Below are 23,653 nucleotides of genomic sequence, written 5' to 3'. Positions count from 1 at the left end.
ATATAATGTTCGGCAAAGCGTTATATAGGGTAAAATCTTTATCCTCACCATCCCCAGGGGATGCTCCTGCCCCCAGGGATAGTGAAGAAATGAACTTATAAACTGCTCCCCACCGGCCCCAAAATTAGTCCCCTTGGCTGGGAGCTCCTTTCACCTAGTCCTGTGTCTTCGGCCACGTCATTGCTCTGCTCACTGAACAGACGGATTCATGTAGCTGAGGGCCGCCGTTAATAGCCGACATGCGGTACAGGCGTCTAAAGGGACCTTTAAGCACTCCCTTGTGGTCCAGTGGGGTGGATCGCTCCCCCGTAGTGCGATCACGGGTGGGGGGGTTGGATGGGGTTTTTCAATCCGCTGTGAAGGTAGCCGGAGGGCTTACCTCTGCTTCTGTCCCGGCTCTGTGATTGTAATTTATTAATCTGCGCCCGTTGATCTGTATGAGGAATCTAATGATTCCTCCTAAAAGTCCCCTAAGGGACTAATAAAGTGCAAAAAAAAAAAAGTTGAATAAAAGTTTAAAAAGACACCCATTAAAGGGGTACTCCGGCGCTAAGACATCTTATCCTCTATCCAAAGGATAGGGTATAAGATGCCTGATCGCAGGGGTACTGCCGCTGGGGACCCCCGTGATCTTGCACGCAGCACCCCGTTATGATCAGTCCCCGGAGCACGTTCATCTGATTACTGGCAATCACGGGGGCCAGAGCATTGTGACATCACAGCCCCGCCCCCATGCGACGTCCCATGCTGTCCTTTGGATAGATAAGATGTCTTAGCGCCGGAGCACCCCTTTAAACCCTTCCATATTAAAAGTTTAACTCACCCTCCCTTTTCCCAAATTCCATATAAAAATATGTAAACATAATGAAAATGTGTGGGATCACCGCATGCGCAAATATCCGAATTATAAAAATATAACATTAATTAAACTGCATGGTCAATGGCTTATATGTAAATAAATACCAAAGTCCAAAATTGCGGATTTTTGGTCACTTTGTATACCCTAAAAAATATTCATAAAAAGCGATCAAAAAGTCCCATCAAAACAAAAATGGTACCACGGCGCAAAAAATGAGCCCTCGCACATCCCCATATATGGAAAAATAAAAAAGTTATAGGGATCAGAAGAGGACATTTTACATGTACAAATTTTCGTGCAAAAAAGTTATAATTTTAAGTAAATAAAGTAAAACTAAATGGGTATTATTTTAATCGTTTTGACCTACAGAAGATAAGGTGTCATTTTTACTGAACAGTGTACTGCTTGGAAGCAGAAGCCCCCAAAAGTTACAAAATGGTGTGTTTTTTTATGTTGCCCCACAAGTATTTTTTTTGTTTCTGGTTTCGCCATAGACTTTGTGGTGAAATGATTGATGTCATTACAAAGTAAAATTGGTGGCACAAAAAAAAAGCCCTCATATGGGTCTGTAGGTAGGAAATTGAAAGTGTTATGATTTTTACAAGGTGAGGAGGAAAAACACTAAAGTGCAAAAATGAAAAAAACCTGTGGTCCTTAAGTGGTTAACGACATTGGATGTAAATGTACATCCTGATGCCCTGGTCCTGATGATGTACATTTATGTCCTGTACATGAAGGGAGACCAGTAGCCACACTGTCTTCATGCACGGCGTGTCCTGGCTGATGGTATTGTGCTGATGCCTGCCATTAACCCTTAAGATGTCATGATCAATTCTGATCACGGCATTTGAAGCAGGGGCTTTGTATGGCTCATCGGAACACTCGTTGAGCCAAGATGGTGGCCAGAGGTCCCCTCACCTGCCTCCTGCACTCTCGGTGGATATTCTTCTTTGGTATGCCTTCTGCCTTTTCAGTGCTATGCCTATGCATAGCACCGAATATTAGCAATCTAATAATTGCTATAAATTGTACCCTATGAGGACATAAAAATGTAACATAAATAGTAAAGAAAAAAGTTAATAAAAATAAAAAATGTAATCCCTTTTTTCCCATTTTACTAAAAATACATATTTGGAATGGACACATGAGTAAATGTCTGATCTATCAAAATAAAACGGTAAAGATCCTGTGCGGTAAACAGCATAAACGTAAAAAAAAAGAAATCCAATATTGCTGCTTTGGCTTACATTCCAAACATTTTTTTATAAAAAGCAATTAAAAGGTCCCATAAACGCAAAAGTACCAATGAAAACTACAGATCACGGCTCAGTCAGCCCCATATATGAAAAATTTAGAAAGTTATAGGTGGCAAAACTAGGCAATTGTAAACAAAAAAAAATTTTTTTTTTTTTAAAAGCAGTGCAGTAATAGAAAAACATGTAAACATGGGTATGATTTTAAGCGTATTGACCCACAGAATAAAGAAAACATAATTTTTATCGTAAATTATAAAGCATGAATACAAAACCCTCCAAAATTTACAAAATTGTGGTTTTCTTTTCAATTTTCCCACACAAATAATGTTTTTTTTTTGATTTGTCATACATTGGTAAAATAAGTGATGTCATTACAAAGTATAATATGTCGTGCAAAAAACAAGCCCTCATATGGATCTGAACATCTCTTAAAAGGCAAAGAGGAAGGAAAATGCAACATTGGAGCTGGCTGTGTCAAGACCCAAACTGGCTATGTCCTTAAGGGGTTAGTCTATGAATTTAACAGCAAAGGACAAGTGCATTAGGCTTTAGGGCATGCTGGGCTACAAATGTTCATTATAGGATGTTTCCACTATTTAGGGGAAAAATGTATAATTTGCTTCTTCCAAACCCTTTTTCAATCTTGTACTATATCCATATCCTCAGTTGCACAAAATAAAGTTGTTATGACGTATGCACTTTTTTTTGTTATGCGGTTTGTACGAATTGCATATAATGAATGTACCTAAAACTGACTTTACGTAACCCACACCTCTTTGTCAGACAAGGTGCACACAAAGGTCTAATACACAGAAAAGTTGCAAATCTTTGAGCAAAATGAGGCAAAAATCTGCAACGTAATCACTTCAGAAAACTAGCATGCAAGTCGTTATAAATTCCCCCTTTATGTTTAAATCATTGTTCGATCAGTGTCACTTCCGCAATGCATTACAATGAAAGTGCACCACTTGGAAATCAGCTCTCCGTGCCCAAGGTGTTTTGTCTCTCCACATCCAACCTGTCTATTCCTAGAAGAGGAGACTCCAACATGGGCAAATCGGGGGTAGCATCAGAGAGTTAATTAGCAAAAAAGGCAGCATAGCACCACCAGGAGCACTACATGGACAAATGGGACACCCTCCCCACCCCCACCGCACCATCCTCAGGGGGGTTGGAGCTGGTAAAAGAACCTGCTTCTTGGTGTTAGTGGAAGTTTTACCTTCAAGTAGGTTTGAATGTAATTTCTCACCAACTTCCAATAAGTAACTGTGTGGGTGTATTCCCAGACACTGGTGGTTGTTATAGGTTTGTGAGCGGAGTCCTACATTTGGGATAGTGTGTTATCCTATCAACATAGGTCAGAAAAGGGAGGTTATTGAAACCATATAATGCAGCATGAGCTAATTTAAAGTAGGTTTCCCTCCATCTTACATGTAACACAAATCTGCACTCCCCCCAGCCTGCAGAAATGTCCGAGTCACGCATCCACCTCTCCCAGGTCCTGAATAGTGAGTGGGGATCGAGCGTATAAGGCGATTCCTGAAAGCAAGGTAGAGCAAAGCTATGGATGCTTTTTAGGGTCTTTGCCAGTTATGTCATCTAAAGCATTGAATTATGCTTACCCTTCTTTCACTTTGCCACCCTCCACACAGACCACAGCAGCTGCTGCAGAGAGGAAGGAAGCGTCTCCTCCCACAACCTGGCCTGCTAGATGCTGAAGGTGCAGGACCTGTGATGATGTCACTATCCAGTGACCAGTAACATGTTGTGGGAGGAGCTCAGTTGTGCATGATAGGGGAGATTGTGGCTGAAGGACCTATAGTGATGCTGTGGAGGAAATGGGGCTGAGCTGGAGTGGCGGTTCCTGTACAGTTACTGCTGTGTTTTGTGTGGAGATCTCTGCTCCTCAGTGTCACCCCAGTAGTAAGGTAATTACATAAAGAGGAGGTGGGTTACAATGTGTTTCCCCCTATAGTAAGGTGATTAAATAAGAAGGAGGTTTGTTACAGTGTGTTATGATGATAATGACATACAGTAAGAAGGTTTTTGTTACAGTGTATTATCAAGATGTTAATTCCATTAGGAGGGTTTATTACAGTATATTATAAGGACGGTAATTCCATGAGGAGAGTTTGAGGTAATTCAATTTGGAGGATTTTTTACAGTGTATTATCAGGAAGGTAATTCCATGTAACAGTGTAACAGTGTGTGCTCTTGGGTGAAAGTCGCCTGGGGCCACTGCTGCCAATTAAGAATTTAGCTGCCCCCTACCACTTTTAAAGCAGTGACTGCTGGGAGCAGACGTGCTGCGTACAGGCACATCTCCATGAATACACTGGGCAGTGATGTCAGCCAATGCCAAAGAGGAGAAGAACAGCTGCTGCTGTGGAGTTGGACTGTGGTGGTAACTAACTTTGGTTGGGACCTACTGTTATATAGGGTCTATACAGGAGGACTGGCAATCCATATTACTGTTTGGGGACCTATGGGTGCTGGAAAAGTGTGGAGCCTAAAATTTTTGTCTGGCAAGTTCTGTAGAGACAAGTCGTAGTTGAAAGAAATTGCCACAATGTTCTAAACTAGATGAAAAAAAGGGAAAGTGAACAACGTCACCTGTGAGTAACTAGATGTAACTGTATGAAATCACTTATACGGTCTGAATAGCCTTTGTACAGCTAATAATAACAAGTAACCATGGGGCCCCATAGTAAACTCTGTAATGGGTCCCAACCCTACCATTATTAGCTTTAGCAGCAAGTTCATAAATGCATACAATTATGTTGGTCTCCCTAATATAAAGGGATATTGTAAACAGTGATGTCACAGTAGTGGGATAATGTACACGTGAAGTTATATCACAGGGATAGTGTGAACAGTGATGTCACAGTATAAGGATATTGCACATATTAATACTGTGGCAAAAAGTAAACATGCCATGAATATTGTAACATCACAGCATACGGAAAAAAAAATAAGTGATGTCACCTGCCGGCACTGTGATGCCCCAGTACCAGAATGATGCTATGATGTCATAGCATCGACATGATGCAAAAAGTAATACAGAGATGATGCAGGGTTAATATGAGGCTTTATATTGATATTTAGGATGAGGCTGCATTAAATTATCCTGGTTGGAAGTATTTGTTATTCTTGACGATCTCTGGCTATGATCCTTGATGTGCTTATAGGAAAGATGGCTGGGAAGCTGGAGGTTCAGGGATCAAGCCCCTCTGCTGCCATTTGGAATGAGGGGGTTTATGGAGGAAAAAGTAAGTAAGTCTGTATGAGCAGTGTGGACCCTACTGATACTATCCTCCTATATAAGAAGGTAGGAGAACAGATCTGTCTATCCAGTCTTGACTGCCGGTCTGCTTCATCTACCAACAATCATGGTTTTTTTTCTAATAGGACAAATAGATCATTGACTTGGCTATGTATACTAATTGTGTATTTTAAAGGGGTAATCCATCTAGTCAAGCTTAGTTGCAGTACTACACATGACCCATGGACAGGTGCGGCACTGTTTTTGGAAGAAAGTAACAATGTTTTTTAATCCTGTACACCCCCTTTAAACAAATAGGTTCTGTGTTCTCTCAGATGAATACATTTACACTGCATCCAGTCATTGATCTGACATAATATGATCCTTCAATGAATTCAAATTTAATAAACATAGAAGATGGATTCATAGTCACAAGTATTTGTTATTCTTGGTCCATACTAAATACCCTTGAATATCTTAGAACACGTTCTTTCTAGTGCTGTAAGGAAAGACAGCTCAGTAGTTCTGCTGTTGACTAGTAAGCTGGAGGTTCAGGGTTCAATCCCATCTACTGCCAATTGGGAGGGGGGCTCATGGAGGAAAAAGAAAGTGAGTCTATAAAAGCAGTGTGGGCTCTACTGATACTATCCTCCTATATCGAAAAGGTAGGAGAACAGATCTGTCTGTCCAGGCTTGACTGCCGGTCTACTTCATCTACCAACACTTTTTTTTTTGTATGGGGCAAATGGATCTCTGACTTGGCTACTGAATGTATATCAGTCGTGTATTTTAAAGGGGTTATTCAACATTAGAAAAACAACCCACACCAGCCCACAGACATACTAACTAGAGATGAGCGAACTTACAGTAAATTCAATTCGTCACGAACTTCTCGGCTCGGCAGTTGATGACTTATCCTGCGTAAATTAGTTCAGCCTTCAGGTGCTCCCGTGGGCTGGAAAAGGTGGATACAGTCTTAGGAAACTCTTTCCTAGGACTGTATCCACCTTTTCCAGCCCACCGGAGCACCTAAAAGCTGAACTAATTTATGCAGGATAAGTCATCAACTGCCGAGCCGAGAAGTTCATGACGAATCGAATTTACTGTAAATTCGCTCATCTCTAATACTAACATTAGTGGAGCTAAGTTGCAGTATTCAAAATGACCCATGGACAGGTGTAACACTGTATTTGGAAGAATTATAAACATCATGGGGAAAATGTATTAACACAAGTGTTTCATATGCCAATCTAGACACAGAGATCTGCAGGGGTAAAATGGGCACTGTCAGAATCAAAAACTTTGTACATCTTGGCAAAACATTAACATCTCTAATCTACTTCATAAAACAAATGTTTTATTTTCTTTTTATACAAATCATAGCTTATAATAAAAATACCCTAGGGGTCCCTATACCATCCAGAAAACAATCCTGTCCAGCTGCAGCTTTATCTTTGTACTAGCTGAAGCAGAGGCTGGAAGAAGTCCAGGAAGAGAGGGCGGGACTAGCACTCCTCTGTGCTCACTCCTGTCCTATCAGACTGCAGCATGGAAACTGAGAGGAGGGGATTACAGAGCAGCCTTCAGTGATTGGATGAAGAGACACAGCACAGCAGACTCGGGGGGAGTGCATGCATACTGAGTGAAGGTTGGCTCAGTGCTTGCCTTGAGCGCTGCCTTTCTAAGCAGTGGATGTCAGAATGAGTGAGCAGCAGAACAGAGGGTTTTGTGAGCCAAATACAAAAGCTAGACACATATAAAAACATGTAAAGAATCTGTGTGACCTAGAGAGTAACATATATAAGCATATTTTTTTCTGTGATATGACAGGTATGCTTTGAGTTTAGTGCAAGACTAAAAAAAAACAAAAAAAAGGTTTACATAAAAATGTGTATTGTTCAGACACCAGAAGACTGGCATACACCCCACAAACCCCCAAACAACCAAAATGCTGTGCATGTAAACATTTTTGTGATATTTTCTATACGTGTTAACATTAGGCTGCTGCACTTTTGACCGCATAAAAGGAGACAGCATAAAATTTAGTGAGAAACACTGTGTAAGAACTTAATCTAAAAACGGTTGTAAGAGATTACAAAAAAAAAGTGCCACTCTTGCCAACTGGCTGTGTCTTGTAAGGCTACGTTCACATTGCTGTTGTCACATGGCAGTGCAGCGCACATCACAAAATCAGAGGAGAATTGCAGGAGAAAAATGACTGTAAACACTGTCTTTTTCCCCCCTCTAAAAAACAACGGCACCTGATGGACCCCATTGACTATAATGGGATCCATCGGGATACGTTGTTGCCCGTTGTGCCCCGTCCAGTTAAGCTCTCTTTTCTTTTCCTTTAATGGTCGTTAATAGCCATTCTCGGCTCGGTGCAATATCAGTGTGAAAGTTGCCTTAGTAATAGATGGACTATGTTTTTTTTCAAATAATATACAATATACATACAAATAAAATGTTTAGACCATGTATTTGCACATTGTTAACTCCTTAAGGGCACAGGGATTGTTTCATTTTTGCACTTTCATTTTTTCCTCCTTACCTTCTAATAGCCATAACAGTTTAAAATTTTTACTTTCAGACCCATATAACGGCTTTTTTTGGGCTACCAATTGTATTTTGGAAATGCATCGTTCATTTTAGCACCAAATATGGCGAAACAAAGCAAATTACCGTATTTTTCGCCGTATAAGACGCACTTTTTCTTCCCCAAAACTGAGAGCGAAAAGTTGGTGCGTCTTATAAGGTGAATACACACCTATCGCGGCGATCATTGCGGCCATCAACGGCCGGGACCCGCGGCTAATACAGGACATCACCGATCGCGGTGATGCCCTGTATTAACCTTTCAGGTGTGGCGATCAAAGCTGACCGCCACGTCTGAAGCGAAAATAACACTAACCCGGCTGTTCCGTCGGGCTGTTCGGGACCGCTGGGGTGAAATCGCGGTGTCCCGAACAGCTTACAGGACACCGGGAGGGACCTTACCTTGCCTCTTCGGTGACTGCTCCGTGCCGGGATCCCCTGCATGGCCGGCGCTCCCCTTCACCGTCATCACGTCGTCGCGCACGCCGTCCCGTCATCCAATAGCAGTGGCATGCGTAGAGACGTCATGGCGGCGACGGAGAGCGAGGATACCGGGCAGCAGAGATGTTCCGGAGCGACGGGGACACCCTGGGGGCGCGGCAACAGCGATGGAGGGCGACATCCAGGGCAGCGGTGACGGGTCTCGAGCAGCGGGGACACGTGAGTACTACCTCCTATACCAGTGGTCTTCAACCTGCGGACCTCCAGATGTTGCAAAACTACAGCTCCCAGCATGCCCGGACAGCCAACGGCTGTCCGGGCATGCTGGGAGTTGTAGTTTTGCAACATCTGAAGGTCCGCAGGTTGAAGATCACTATCCTATACTTTACATTGTATTTGGTTCAGAATCTTTATTTACTAGATTTTTATCCTATAAAATTAGGTGCGTCTTATATGCCGGAGCGTCTTATATGACGAAAAATGCGGTATATGTGTTCCATTTTGCAATTCTTGAGGTTTTCAATTTCTATGCAGTGCAATTTTGGGTAAAATGACACAATAACCCAGATTTATCAAACTGTGTGAGAGAAAAAAAATGATTGATTTTCCCACAATGACCAATCACAGCTCAGCTAACAAGCTCTGATAAAGTGAAAGCTGAGCTGTGATTGGTTCTTGTGAGAAAATCACTCTATTTTTTCTCTCACACAGTTTGATCAATCTGGGCCATTATCTTTATCCTGTAAACATTTTTACAATAATACCCAATTTATATGGGTTTTATTTAGTTTTACTACTTTTTAAAAAGTATAACTTTTTGTATGAAAATGAGTATGCTTAATTGTCCCTTTTTGACCCCTATAACTCTTTTATTTTGATGTATGAGGGCTTATTTTTTGCACCATGATCTGTAGTTTTTATCTGTACCATTTTTGTTTTAATGGGACTTTTTGATTGCTCTTTATACATTTTTATTATTTTTTAGTTTCCATAGGGGACTATTACATGTTATCTTTTGCATGTAATGTACCCTGCAATGTTACCGTTGGTGTCCCGACTAATCCACTGAGCTGCAGGGATTAGTTTTTATGCATTTTGGAGGCTGCGTCTAAAGAGTTAATGCTAGACATCACCTTGATTTTTATGACGTGTGCTCAGCTCTTGAGCGTGCTTCATAGACTGGGTACAGGCAGATGGCTTACATGTACCCCCTGTGTCCTTAAAGAAGATGTCCAGTGCTAAAAAATGTATCCTCTATCCGCACAATAGGGAATGAAGGTCTGATCGCTGGGACCCCCGCAATCTACCAAACAGGCCCCAGCCGAGCTGTTGTGTGTGAGTTTCGCACACAACACACCCCTCCATTCATCTCTATAGGTGAGGCAAAAAATATAGGATGCAGCACACCACAAGTTGCAATCAGGAGTGTAGGTTTATTCCATAACGTGCAGAGGACAACGTTTCACCAGCCTCACACTGGCTTTCTCAACTTGAGAAAGCCAGCGTGAGGCTGGTGAAACGTTGTCCTCTGCACGTTATGGAATAAACCTACACTTCTGATTGCAACTTGTGGTGTGCAGCATCCTATAGTTTTTGTATCTGGATTAAGGAACTGGTGGACCCAGGCTCCAACTATGCGAGCACCCCGAATCTATCTATATTTTCTATTGCTTGATGTGCTGCTTCTATTTGGATTTTTTGTATAGGTGAGGCAGAGATAGAGAATTCCTGTGTCTCCGCCTCTCCCATAGAGATGAATAGATGTGTTTCGACCAGTTGACATCCTGGGTACAAAATGCTCTCTAGCAGCACAGAGTCGGTGCCATGCTGAGGCCCTATATGGAGATCGCAGAGGGCCCAACGGTCGTACCCCCACAATCAAACATTTATTCCCTATCCTTAGATAGGGGATACATTTCTTAGCACTGGACATCTTCTTTAAGGGATTAATGGGTACTTTTTTATTTAAGATGAAGCACATTTTAAACATGATGGCTATCCTGTTGCCATTGATGTATAATGTACGGAAAGACCTCAGATCCTGCATACACCCAGTTAGAGGTTTTATGCCTTGAAGAGGTGAGGGTGTTTGGGTCCCATCCCAAAATGAGGCCACCTCCATGTAGTGGATGAAGGACTCCATTTGATTAAAAAGTGCGCTAAGAGACTCAATATTACTTGTGTAATTAAGAGTGCTGCTGCAAACTTATTTATGTGTAAAAAAACAAAACAAATACCCAGAGCGATGTTTTCGGGTATCTCAGTCACTTCCATAGACAATGCATGAAGCATGTACCATGCCGCGGGGAGAACCGGAGCACCGATCTGGAGATTGCGTGGATCCAAGCAGTAGGACCCCCCCCCGCCCCTATCAGGCGCTAACCCCCTATCTTGTTGATTGGGGATATGTTTTTAAGCGCTCAAATATCCCTTTAAAGTTTTTTAACACTGGTCAACATTGTGCTTATATTATGACAGCAATAGTACAGAATATTATGGACATTTATCAATGGGTTTAGTCAGGTTTTCTTTACTATAATTGTCGCAAAATTGTCGCAACTGCGACTACGCGATTTTTCGTGCGACATTTTGACTGGAAAGCGAGAAAAGCAAGTTTTCCAAAAATTAACTATGTAGTAATAATGTTAAAATGGACTACGGGTAGTCAGGTATTTATTAACTGCGACAGTCACAACTGCGCAAAAAAAAAGTCGCAACAGGGTTAAAAATTGACTAAATTTACTCCAGCTCAAACATGGAGCAGAAAAAGCTACTACCAAAGTAAAAAAAGGAAAAATTGCTTACGTGAAAGAAAATTATCAACAGGCTGAAACCAGTTGATAAATAAGTCGCACATAAGCAAAAAAAAAAGTAAGGAAAAAATTACTAAAAAAAAGAATACATAGGCAAACATTGATAAATGTCCCTCATTATGAGTAAAATATTCAGGGGAAGGAGATCTTTTCTCTTGGTCACTTTTGGTAATGCACAGGTTTATAGACATGGTACAGATCCATTTGACAAAGATCCACAAACTAATTACTCCACTCTATTTTATTGGAGTATTTTACAGCAAAGCAGATAAGGACTATCTCCCATTTGACAGTTCATTTGAGGGTGTTTCATTTTCTCAGGGCAAATTGAGTGATTGAGGTATTGGAATTCTATTATGTATCTTCAGACGTCCTGGTTTTTCCAGTGCAAAACATGGGTGCACAAGATGGCGGAAATGGCATTGAAATGTGTACAAGTGCTGGAGAAGGTCCATGTTAAAAAATGATAATCTTTCACAATCATAATCAAGTAGGATTCCAATCCTTTGTATTGGTACAGACACCCGAATATCTGGAGCCACGCCGCAGTGCAAAAATTCATATCTGTGTCTGTGGGAAAATAATAAAAAGTAATACATAAAACTGTCTGCAATACAACCGCGTTATGGATTGTATACATCAGAGTTCAAAATAAACAATACATTAGGATATTGCTAAATGTATTAATTTATTGCTATTTACTCTTTCAGCAGCTGGAATATACAATTATTTGCATTGCCTTACAGAGCTGTCAACTGGAGATGAACAAGTCAGTTAGGAATACATTACATTTATTCTAAACTCTCCAAAAAAAAGAAAGAAATCTGATTCATCATCTCATTCATGATTTCACCATGGGGCCTAACTATCTTGAGGACAGGAACCCCAGTCTCCCTTTGGAATGGAGTGCAGTGTTCGGCTGTTTGTGGCAGCCCCCTTGATAATGAATAGAAAGGTAGCGTACCCGAGCGACCCTCCTCTTCAAACTAACATGGAGGACACCCGTGGTCACCCCCCCCCCCCACACACACACACACAATAAGCTAGGTATTCCCTTTCCTGTTATTAGTGGATAATTTTATCATATGGGAAAGTGCCTTTAAATGGGTACTACGCTCCTAGGCATCCCCCTAGGGGATAAGATGTCTGATCGCGGGGGTCCCACTGCTGGGATCCCCCGCAATCTGACTGCAGCAGCGCTGAAGGCTCGTGCCATCACGGCCATGCCCCCTCGTGACATCACGCCATGCCCCCTCAATGCAAGTCTATGGGAGTATTGAGAAGGAGGGTGTGACATCATGAGGGGGCGTGGCTGTGATGTCACGAGCCTTCAGTGCTGCTGCAGTCAGATTGCGGGGGATCCCAGGGGCGGGACCCCCGCGCTCAGACATCTTATCCTCTATCCTTTGGATAAGGGATACGATATCTAGGGGCAGAGTACCCCTTTAAGGACTTTTTATATACAGTATTATCTGCTGGCATTTTAAAACAAAGGCATATTTAAACACCAACCTGTTTTATGTGGGTTTTTTTATGAAGGTGTGTGGGGGGGGGGGGTGTAGTGATAATTTTTTTATTCATTATCATTTTGTATATGCTCAAAAAATGCCATACCCAAAGTATCACGTATGTTTAAAAGAAAAAAAATGTCACTTGCACAAAAAAATGCCAGGACAGAATGTTTTTAAGTAGACCATAATATATTTCCCTATAGATTTTAGGATAGGGCCACACGTGCCGTATTTTGCTGCGTACCATCTGCGGCAGACGAACCACTTTCTTGCTATCCACTATTCTAGGGCTAATCATTTCCTAAACCCATAACAGACCAAAAAACATTTATGGCATTTGTTATATGTAAGAGCAGGGGGTCTACATTTTTGACATTTAGAGATGATAAATGTTAATGAAGACAAAAGAAACATTTTGTTCCTAACCCCATGCACTGCTCACCATGTATGCATCATAATAGAAGATGATAGTACAGTAAGTAATGAGGATCAGCCCAGTATGTTCTCTTACAGCAGGACATACAATCCATTTTTATGGATCTATCAAATTTTATTGGCACACATAGAAACCACCAAGAGAGCCAATTTATAAATAACATCCAGCAAAGAAGAGACAGAACAATACACCCTGCAGTGTGACATCACACATAGAGGACAAAACACACAATGAGAAAGAACAAAGCAATAAGCAGGATGAAGAAGGGGGGGGGGGGGGGGGGGCGTGTGTTAAACTAAAGACTCGCTCTGTCATTTAAGAAGTAAGAGAATACAATCTTAGTGATACCAAACTTGGTATCCAGACCAGTATTCTCAGCCATTAATTCCTCTGTTTGTTATATATTGAAGAACCAAACCATTCTTTTAATGATAGTTTGGGCTTGATTGCCAGTATCTGGGAATCACGGGTCTGGCGTCTTGTAGAAAGAATCAAAGGATGACTTACTTTAAAGTAGACATGGCCCCCAGGAGTGTAGATCGGAGGGATATAGCCTGTGACCTAAGTCTACAAATGATTTCGTTTTTTTCAAAAGCAAGCAACAGTCTGTATGAGCACCAAATAAGTAAATGTGGGCCCACCACATCTCCACCGGCTCTTAGAACACTGAGGGTTACAGTTGGATGATTGAGCAAATTAAACTGTCATTTCATTCAAGGTGAATTCCCAATCCGAAAAGTTATCCTTTATCTACAGCAAGCAAGATGTTTAGCCAAATGGTGGTGGTCCATCTGCTGGGAAGCCCACCACACACATTCTGTGCTCCGTTAATTTTGGGGACAATAGAGGATCATTTTTCAAGTTGGCACAATTAAGCACAATTCTGACCTTGATCTGAGTTCTGAAATTGATATTAGCCCCGCCCCAGTTAATTGGGCTAATAATGGGGCCAAGAGAAGGCAACACCTGCACAAAAACTTCAAACAGCAACTCATACATCCTCAGCAGAGCAGATTCTATAGAGGATCCAGGGCACAGTGTATTTTCATTGCCCTACACAAATCCAGGCAATGATTGTTGTAAACCAGGTGAAAAACATGGCTTAAATAGGTACTCCAGTGGAAAAAACTACTTTTTTTTAAATCAACTGTTGCCAAAAAGTTAAACAGATTCGTAAATTACTTCTAAAATTTTGTAAATTACTGTAAAAATATTTACCCTTCCAGTACTTATCAGCTGCTGTATGCCCTAAAGGAAGTTGTGGAGTTCTTTTCTGTCTGACCACTGTGCGCACTGCTGACACCTCTGTCCATGTCAGGAACAGTCCAGAGCAGGAACAAATCCCCTTAGCAAACATATGCTGCTCTGGACAGTTCCTGACATGGACAGAGGTGTGAGCAGAGAGCACTGTGGTCAGACAGAAAAGAACTATACAACATCCTCTGCAGCATGCAGCAGCTGATAAGTACTGGAAGGATTAAGATTTTTAAATCGAAATACAGTGGTCCCTCAACATACGATGGTAATCCGTTCCAAACGGACCATCGTTTGTTGAAACCATCGCATGTTGAGGGATCCGTGCAATGTAAAGTATAGGACAGTGGTCTACAACCTGCAGACCTCCAGATGTTGCAAAACTACAACACCCAGCATGCCCGGACAGCCAACGGCTGTCCGGGCATGCTGGGTGTTGTAGTTTTGCAACATCTGAAGGTCCGCAGGTTGTAGACCACTGTTAGACGAAGTTGTACTCACCTGTCCCCGCCGCTCCGAACCGTCACCGCTCGTCACCGCTGCCCAGGAAGTCGCCATCCATCGCTGTCGCCGCGTCCCGATGCCTCTGCTTCCCCGGCATCCTCGCTCTCCGATGCCGCCATCACGTTGTTACGCACGCCGCTCCTTCTGGATGACGGGACGGCGTGCGCAGCGACGTGATGGCGTTGATGGAGAGCATTGCCGATGCAGGGGATCCCGAAGAGGACACGCCGGGCCCTGAGGATAGGTAAGAGACATCACCGGAGATCACGGGGCACCGTAAACGGCTATCCGGTGGCACCTGAAGCAGTCAGCGCTGCCGGATAGCCGTTTATGCGATGGCCCCGACATAAAAAAGCATCGTATGTTGATGCTGCCTTCAATATGCGATGGCCTCTGAGAGGCCATCGCATGTTGAAATTATCGTTTGTCGGGGCCATCGTAGGTCGAGGGGTCACTGTAATTTACAAATCTGTTTTACTTTCTGGAGCCAGTTGATTAGAATTTTTTTCCCACCGGAGTACCAAGACAGTTACCTAGAAACTTGGAGTACAATAGAACATCAGAAACTGGTTGGTAATTTCTAAATACATGGGCTGCATGATTTATTGTAAAATCCTTCTCCAGAGACAAGCTGGCTGTAGCACCTTTCTGCTCAGCCAATCACTGGCCGAGACAGGACACCCCTGATTGGCTGAGTGGGAAGACCCTGCAACCTGCAGCTTGTCTCAGAGAGGAGGAAGAACAAAAAAGATACTGGGACTGCTCAGAGGAGAAAGAACAGGATGTGCGGCACCATTCAGATTATCATGTTATCTGTAGAATAACTTTCTTTTGTTTTCTTTCTGTAGAATAACTGTCATTATTTAATGTTTCCACATTGTGTTTCCATTAGGCAAAAATAAGTCCACCCTAGCACTTTTTATATGTGGGCACCAGGGGCGTAGCTATAGAGGTAGCAGTCGCATCGGGGCCCTGGTGCCTAAGGGGGCCCCAAAGCACTTCTGCCCCATTAGAGACCAGCAATATAACTGGCCAATGGGGCCCTGTTGTGGTTTTCGCATCGGGGCCAAGAAGCTGCAAGCTACGCCTCTAGTGGGCACCATGTGGGAAGGTCAAGCAATGTGGAGTGGGGAAGTTATTTTCTTTTGTTATTTGTATAAGATTTACTGGTTTGAATATAGATTCATTTTACCTTGTGGGCGTTTGAATATGTCGGAGACACCAGGAGCTGTTGTTAGCTCCAAAGACTGCACTCCTGTTTATATCTTCATAAGCTACTCCAACCCGGTACTCTGTGTGTTCATCAACCTCTACCTCCCAGTAATGCTTTCCCTTAAAGGGGAGAAGATTTGCTATGATAGCAATGCACCTAAAAATAGAAAAACATGTTATTTAAAGGGTATGGACACCTATGAAATACATAAATACGATTTGCAGTTGGTTTTAATAATTTTGTCCTATAATTTGGTTTTGCAGCTTGTATGTATTACAATACAGTACAAGCTGCTGGATGCTGTTCTTGTGTTTAGTTGATTAAGACCCTTCCATTGTAAACCTCATTTAACCCTTTATAGAAAACCTGTCATCACTTTCCTGCTGCCTGAGCCACATGTCCCTGGTGGCTTCTTCCTGCCACGCCAGCCTTGATTGACAGATTTTTTTCTGTTTTGGAACCAGGAGAGCTCTATCAATCAAGGCAGGTGGGGCTGGCAGAATCCGCTACAGACCATCCAAAAGACCACTGGTTGAGGCAGCAGGAAAGTGATGTTGGTGTCACGCCTCGCCGGAGCGCTCACGGCGTGCCTCTGTCTGCAGTGCTCCGGTCAGCATTGCTGACCGCGAGCGCTGCTCTCTGGTCCCCGGAGGGGACGCGATCCGGGGCACGGCTCGTGTCCGCCCTCGGATCGCGCCCCGTCTCACTCACCTCTCGCCCCCGTCTGCTTCCTCCCGGCGCGCGCGGGCCCCCCTCCCTAGGGCGCGCGCGCGCTGACTTGCTTAAATTTAAAGGGCCAGTGCACCACTAATTGGTGCCTGGCCCAATCACTTCCTATCACTCCCTAACTTATATAAACCCACTTCCCCTTCCTCTCCTTGCCGGATCTTGTTTCCTTGTGCCCTGAGAAAGCGTTATAGTGTGTCCCAAGCCTGTGTACCTTGATCTTCTGCTGTTGCCCCTGACTACGAACCTCGCTGCCTGCCCTGACCTTCTGCTACGTCTGACCTCGCCTCTGTCTAGTCCTTGTGTACCGCGCCAGTCTCAGCTGCCAGAGAGGTTGAGTCGCTACTGGGGAACACAACCTGGTAGTTACTGCCGCAGCAAGTCCATCCTGCTTTGCAGCGGGCTCTGGTGAACACCAGTAACTGCTTAGAACCGATTCCCCAGTACGGCCCGCGTCATCGCCTCTCTGGTACAGAGGATCCACCTCCAGTGTCTTCACCAGCCGCTAGTCCGGACCCTGACAGTTGGGTTCCGTTTAACATATTTAAAGGTTTCAGTCATGTTACTCCCTTCTCTTCAACATATACAAATGATGCTGACAATGATAACTTCTCACAAACAGTCCAAGTGACTATGGCTGAGATTTATCAAACTGTGTGAGAGAAAAAATAGAGAGATTTTTCCCACAGCAACCAATCACAGCTCAGGTTTCACTTTACCTCAACTCGTTAGCTGAGCTGTGATTGGTTGCTGTGGAAAAATCTCTCTATTTTTTCTCTCACATAAATCTGGGCCTATAACTTTGTAGATATTCACTTGTATATGGTTTTCCATTATGATGGTTGGGTAGGTTGAATACATGCCAATGTTTTATTAATACACTCTGATTTAGTGTTTCAATAGAATCTCTCCATTGAATACAATACCCTGGGAATTGCTGAAGTGAGGATAACTTGTAATAAGAATATAAGGGGGGGGGGGGGGGGGGGGGGGGGAGCTGAACATTTCTCTCACACTCTACACAATACCTTGAGAATTTGTTGCTATCATAAGGTAAGTCCTCTAGACTTTCCTCCTCTTCACAAGAAATGGTAAATCCATTATCAGAAATAGACAGGAGTGGATGAGCTGTTTCTTCATTAAGATAAAAAAATGAACCTAGGCAGATAGCGGAGATGTGGCTCAGTGTATTCCATATTAAAAAGGTCATTAGAAGAGTCTTTATAACTCACTGAAATAGTCTGAGCTACTTCACAAAGAAAAACACACATAGGCCATAAAGGAATCTGACCAAAAATCTATTATACCACACATTTCTTAAATTTGTCACTGGTGAAACAAGTATTGATCTAAAAAGTTCTGTTCAATACCTTTTAGGGGGTATCGATGTGGAATATGTGCCCAAAATCTGTACTAATCTGTTCGGAATTTACAATGGTGATTGAGTACTGTATGGGTGGCTTTACAGTGATCCCTCAACTTACAATGGCCTCGACATACAATAGTTTCAACATACAATGGTCTTTTCTGGACCATTGTAACTTAAAACCAGACTCAACATACAATGTACAGACAGTCCAGATCTGTGAAACGTGTCAATGGCCGGAAGAACTGACCAATCAGAATGGGCATTTTACTGGTAAAATCCCTGTATTACTGAAGCGTATGCACTGACTGGTGTCTGGAAGCACCCCCTACAGTACAGGGAGGTATTACATGTTATGTACTACTCTTTACCTGTATTACTGAAGCGTATGCACTGACTGGTGTCTGGTAGCACCCCCTACAGTACAGGGAGGTATTACATGTTCTGTACTACTCTTTACCTGTATTACTGAAGTGTATGCACTGACTGGTGTCTGTTAGTGCCCCCTACAGTACACGGAGGTATTACATGTTCTGTGCTCTTTACCTGTGCCAGGGTTAGCTGCTCCTTTGGACACCAGGTGAGGGCGGCTCCATGTTACGATTTTTAGGACATTGCATGTACTGTACAGGACCCTGAAGAAGCTCCTGTCCTCTATATAGCCAGTGATTACAGCTCCCAGCAGATCTTTCTTATATTTATCTGTAAGGATTTGCTTTATCTTTATTAGTTATTTACTTATTTTTCTTTAATCCTCACTTTTTCCTATTTTTGGATGACATTTTGGTGGCTTCAGAACCAATTACCAGGTTTCCATAGCGTTATGGGCTCAACATACAATGGTTTCAACATACAATGGTCATCCTGGAACCAATTAATATTGTAACTTGAGGGACCACTGTATATGCTTTAATAACACTGTACTTACAACCACTTGTTTGTCTAGATGTCCTGATCTTGAAGAATTCCATTATTGAATGTTCCATTATTTAATGGTTAGAGTAATGTAGACCAATAAAGAGAACACCAACCCATGGCCAAAAAATCCCACAGAAATCATGATGGAACATAAAAATATAGAGAAAAGCCTTACACATTGTGTCCCTCAGGCCACCAGGTATGGGATAAATGGTTTATTTTCATGCACAGGGACAACCTGTTATGTCTCTTCCTTTTCTATAATGTGTGACATGCTTAGCAGGAATAGTATGAGTAAAATCCACACCATGTCTAGTGTTGTTATGCTACCTGTGGTGCGAAGGGAAACAGATTTGCTGCTCTCACTAGGGCCACCAACATTCACAGCTCTGACGCTGATGTGATAAGTCTCATGAGGCTTCAGCTGGATGAGAGATTCACAGATGGGAATCCCAACAATAGACCTGTGAAGGAAATTGTGAACACACATTCAATTACCAGCAAAAGAAGTATTTCTACTGGAAACTTCTGGATTCTTAAAGGGGTTTTCCATAATGTATTGATGACCTATCCTCATGATCATCTGCCACATGCCGATAGTGCATTTAACATAATAAGAAAGAAATGATTCCATTTGGAATACAATAATGAGGCATTTGCACCAAATAAAGGGTCCACATGTAGTCCTAACCATAGTGTAGTCTGCATTACTGGTATGTTTGTGTGGCAGTTTACTAAATACTGTTCAGAAATATAAAAAATTTATAGGGGCCTATAGGAGCCTTATGACACTATTTGGATGTCCCTGATCCATCCCAAGCAGTTGGCACTCTATAACAGGATATATGATTTGGGGGCAGGAAGTAGAGATGAGCGAACTTACAGTAAATTCGATTCGTCACGAACTTCTCAGCTCGGATGACTTTTCCTGCATAAATTAGTTCAGCTTTCCGGTGCTCTGGTGGGCTGGAAAAGGTGGATACAGTCCTAAGAAAGAGTCTCCTAGGACTGTATCCACCTTTTCCAGCCCACGGGAGCACCTGAAAGCTTTACTCATTTATGCAGGAAAAGTCAGCAACCGCCGAGCAGAGAAGTTCGTGACGAATCGAATTTACTGTAAGTTCGCTCATCTCTAGCAGGAAGTATATCATACTTACTCAGTGACCAGATTATCTTGTGTCTCTGTCGTCACTCTGAATATTTCCACGTTGTACGATTCAACAGGGTTAATGTTCCCAGATTCCCAACAGACTAAAACAGCGTTCTCACAGCTCAAGCAGTCCCTGGTTTTAACGATAGGAGGGGCTGGAGCTGCAAACAGAAAATACAATATTCACACTGCGGAAGTACATCCTCACTCCTCAATAATAGTTTTTATGACTGTTATCATTTGTGCTGGTTCTTTTTTACTTTATAATCCATCTAAAGGAAACATTTATCTTAAGAAATAAGGCTATGTTCACATTTGTTATTAACCATACGTTCACTGTATACTGTGTGCAGGCATTCTGTGTAACATTAATAACACACTAATCTCAGACTAACCTCTGACCAAAAAATGGTCTATATGCACTTAGTAAAAAAAGAAAAGAGATATAGCCTTGTACCAGGAAAAAGTGGTACATCATTATTATTGTGGGTGTCTTCATAAGGACCAGGAGTATAAAAGTCCAGCATAAGCACCCTTTGGCTGTGACGCCTACATGTAGATAATACTCCAAAGGTGATGAATGTTGAATCAATGAAGGTTTGACTGCTGACACTATCTCCTCCCAGCCAGGGGTTTAAAGGGATACTCCAGTACTAGACATTTTATCCCCTATCCTTTGGATAAGATGTCTGATCACGGGGGTCCAACTGCTGGGTCCCCTGAGATCTCCAGCCCAGCACCCCGTCTGTGCTAGGCTTTGGAGCGGCCATGATCATCTGGCCCCCTCCATTTATGTCTATTGGAGAAACGGAGATACAGTGTTCGTGTATCTCTGGATCTCCCATAGAGATATATAGAGGGGCGTGTCGGTCACAGCTTCAGTCTGTGGTAGCCAGTAATCCGGCACTGTGCAGAGATCGATCCGTGCATGCCAATTACTGGGGTGCCGGGCAGGAGATTGTGAGGGGTCCCAGCGGCCGGACACTTATTCCCTATCCTGTGGATAGGGAATAAGGTGTCTAGGAGCGGAGCACCCTTTTAACTAGAAAAGCTGGGTCCCGTTTTTGCTAGGGTCCCCTTTGTTATTCGGATCAAATGCAGTCCCGGAATACAGTACTACTACATGTGGTACTTACAGGTGTCATCTTTCTGACTGTAGATGTTCTTTTCCCTTTTCCTCTCCATGTAGGTCAGACCAGCATGGACTTATCTCACAGACTGCAAACTATACTAAATAAGACATCTTTGCAGTCATCTCCCTTCTCTATAACAACATAACCTCCATCCTTCACACTACCATCCTGCTGCTTCCACAAAAGTTTGTATGGCTGGCTTGGCCCCCTCTGACAGTGGGGGGGGGGGGGGGGGGGAGGGAGGGGGTTCTCGTAGAGCTGCTATGATGGTATTTTTGCTCCTGCACACAGCTAAATTGAGAATTTCAGACCTCCCATCCATATGACTGCAGGGTGAAGATGTGTGCTGCCACTCTATTCAGATACTATTGGGTATAAGAAAACATGCAAGCACTGCACTCAATATATACATTATATAGGCTGGGTTCACACTGTGTAAAATATGCATTTTCTCCCCATACATAAAATATGATGCGCAATATGTTGCGTGAACCCAGCCATAGAGTTCAAATGGGACTGTTCCTTACCATGAATTGGGACAGTAAAACAGGGTCCTCTGTTCTAATGATAGGTTGGGTTCCCAGCAGTTAGAAGCCCCCTGACCAGGCTCCCTGCCCAGGGGACTACTTGCGGGGCCGACAGGGAGCAGTTTATAAGTTCATATCCTCACTATCCCCGCAGGCAGGAACGTCCCCTGGGGATGGGGAGGATAAAGATTTTACCCTATATAACACTTTGCTAAGCGTTATATAGGGTAAAATCCGATGATTGGTCCCTTTTAAGACATAAATGTAAAGGTAGAAATCATAGCTACCAAAAATGTGTGTGGAATTATCCCTTTACCATTTAATTTAAGAGAACATAAAAAGTAAAGAGCATTGGTGATGTGTAATATACACCGAGAGCAAGAAAACTATTCATAGTGTAACAGTACAGTATTCATGTTATATTCTCTAGGACATCCAGTAATATATTGATTGCTTAGTAGTGTTGGAAAACTGAATCAGTACTTTACACTTTTCACAATAAGTATTACTATCCAGTTACATGGATGCATATAGCAAGACTATGTACTTACCTGTCACGTACACAGCACTTTCACTCGCAGGGCTCTCACCAGTGGCATTAATTGCAATAACCCAGAATTCATACTGTGTGTTTGGCAGCAGGTTGGTTACGGTGCAGTATGTTTCTTTGGCTCTGATCATAAATTCTGTGAAACAATATTGTAGTATAATTTTTATTATATAGAATAGCAAGAGCTTCTTCACCTTGTCTTGAGATTCTGGGCAAGCAATTTATTTAAATAACTCTTGCGGGGTTATTAATAGTCAAAAAGCAGTGATAGCTTGTATGTATATAACTTGTATATGACATTTTCACCAGATTTCTTTTCTGCAGACTCCATCTATAATTTTTAGTTGTACATTGGCTAGTGGGTGAAGACTAGCTGCTATGAAGGCACCTGTACACTGTGCAGACACAGAAGAGGAGATCCTGCACTTCTCCTTATAGTACACCCTAAAAATTATTAGAGCACATTATATAACAATAACAAACAACCTAATCTGTGAATCAAACTTTAGGGTGAATCAAGTCCAAAGGTGAGATCTAATACAGTAAACTTGTGCGTTCTTTTTGCAGTCACTGTTTCCTTCTGACTCTCTCCAATCATCACCCTTCCCAGCTCCCTCCTTACTCCTCTCTTCTCCATAGACTTACATTGGCAGCAGCAACCTGATTGCTCATAGAGCTGTTGGTCCATCTTGTGAGCCCAAAACAGACTTGAGCTATTTGTCGTAGTGGAGGTCAAGTTTAGGAGGGAGGAGGGGAAGGAGCATTTTCTCTGAAAATATATATTACAAAGTTTCTTAAAGGTTGCATCCAGTATCCTGGCCTAGGCCTTCCTAGTTCTGGGGGTCAATAGGTCACACTGCAGCTCAGCAAATTGCTCCAGTCTTCTTTCTGGTGGTGGGGCACAATACACATTGCGGCTCAGCCAGTTAGTGTAACAAAAAAAAATTCAGCAAATAGTCATCACATAAATCGAGCATATCAGGACACAACCAAGAGTAAGAGCTATATTACTTCACAGGGTGCTCCGTACAGTGCATATTCACCAACGTAGGACTGAAACCAAAAAGAAGGTAAGAAGAACATAAACCGCCCAGAAAAAAAAAAAGAGGAAAGATAAAACTAAAGTGGTAGTGGGGAAT

At 42.6% G+C, this 23,653-nt stretch overlaps 1 protein-coding gene across 1 annotated transcript in view; it reads right to left on the bottom strand.

Annotated features, from left to right (window-relative positions):
* Positions 1-11,461: 11,461 nt before the first annotated feature.
* FSD2 (fibronectin type III and SPRY domain containing 2) overlaps positions 11,462-23,653 on the bottom strand; it is a 53,776-nt gene continuing 41,584 nt past the window's right edge. Inside the window, exons 9-14 of the mRNA XM_056572180.1 lie at positions 22,516-22,650; positions 20,312-20,465; positions 19,485-19,618; positions 17,899-18,028; positions 16,124-16,300; positions 11,462-11,796 (exon numbers count right to left, since the gene is read on the bottom strand). Coding sequence (XP_056428155.1) covers positions 11,544-11,796; positions 16,124-16,300; positions 17,899-18,028; positions 19,485-19,618; positions 20,312-20,465; positions 22,516-22,650 — 983 coding nt within the window. The 3' untranslated portion in view covers positions 11,462-11,543. The remainder of the gene's footprint in view (positions 11,797-16,123; positions 16,301-17,898; positions 18,029-19,484; positions 19,619-20,311; positions 20,466-22,515; positions 22,651-23,653) is intronic.

This window comes from Hyla sarda, chromosome 4 (genome assembly GCF_029499605.1).
Source record: "Hyla sarda isolate aHylSar1 chromosome 4, aHylSar1.hap1, whole genome shotgun sequence".
NCBI classification, from domain to species: domain Eukaryota; kingdom Metazoa; phylum Chordata; class Amphibia; order Anura; family Hylidae; genus Hyla; species Hyla sarda.
Note: the sequence above shows the minus strand (reverse complement) of the source record. Positions and strands in the feature narration are given on the sequence as shown.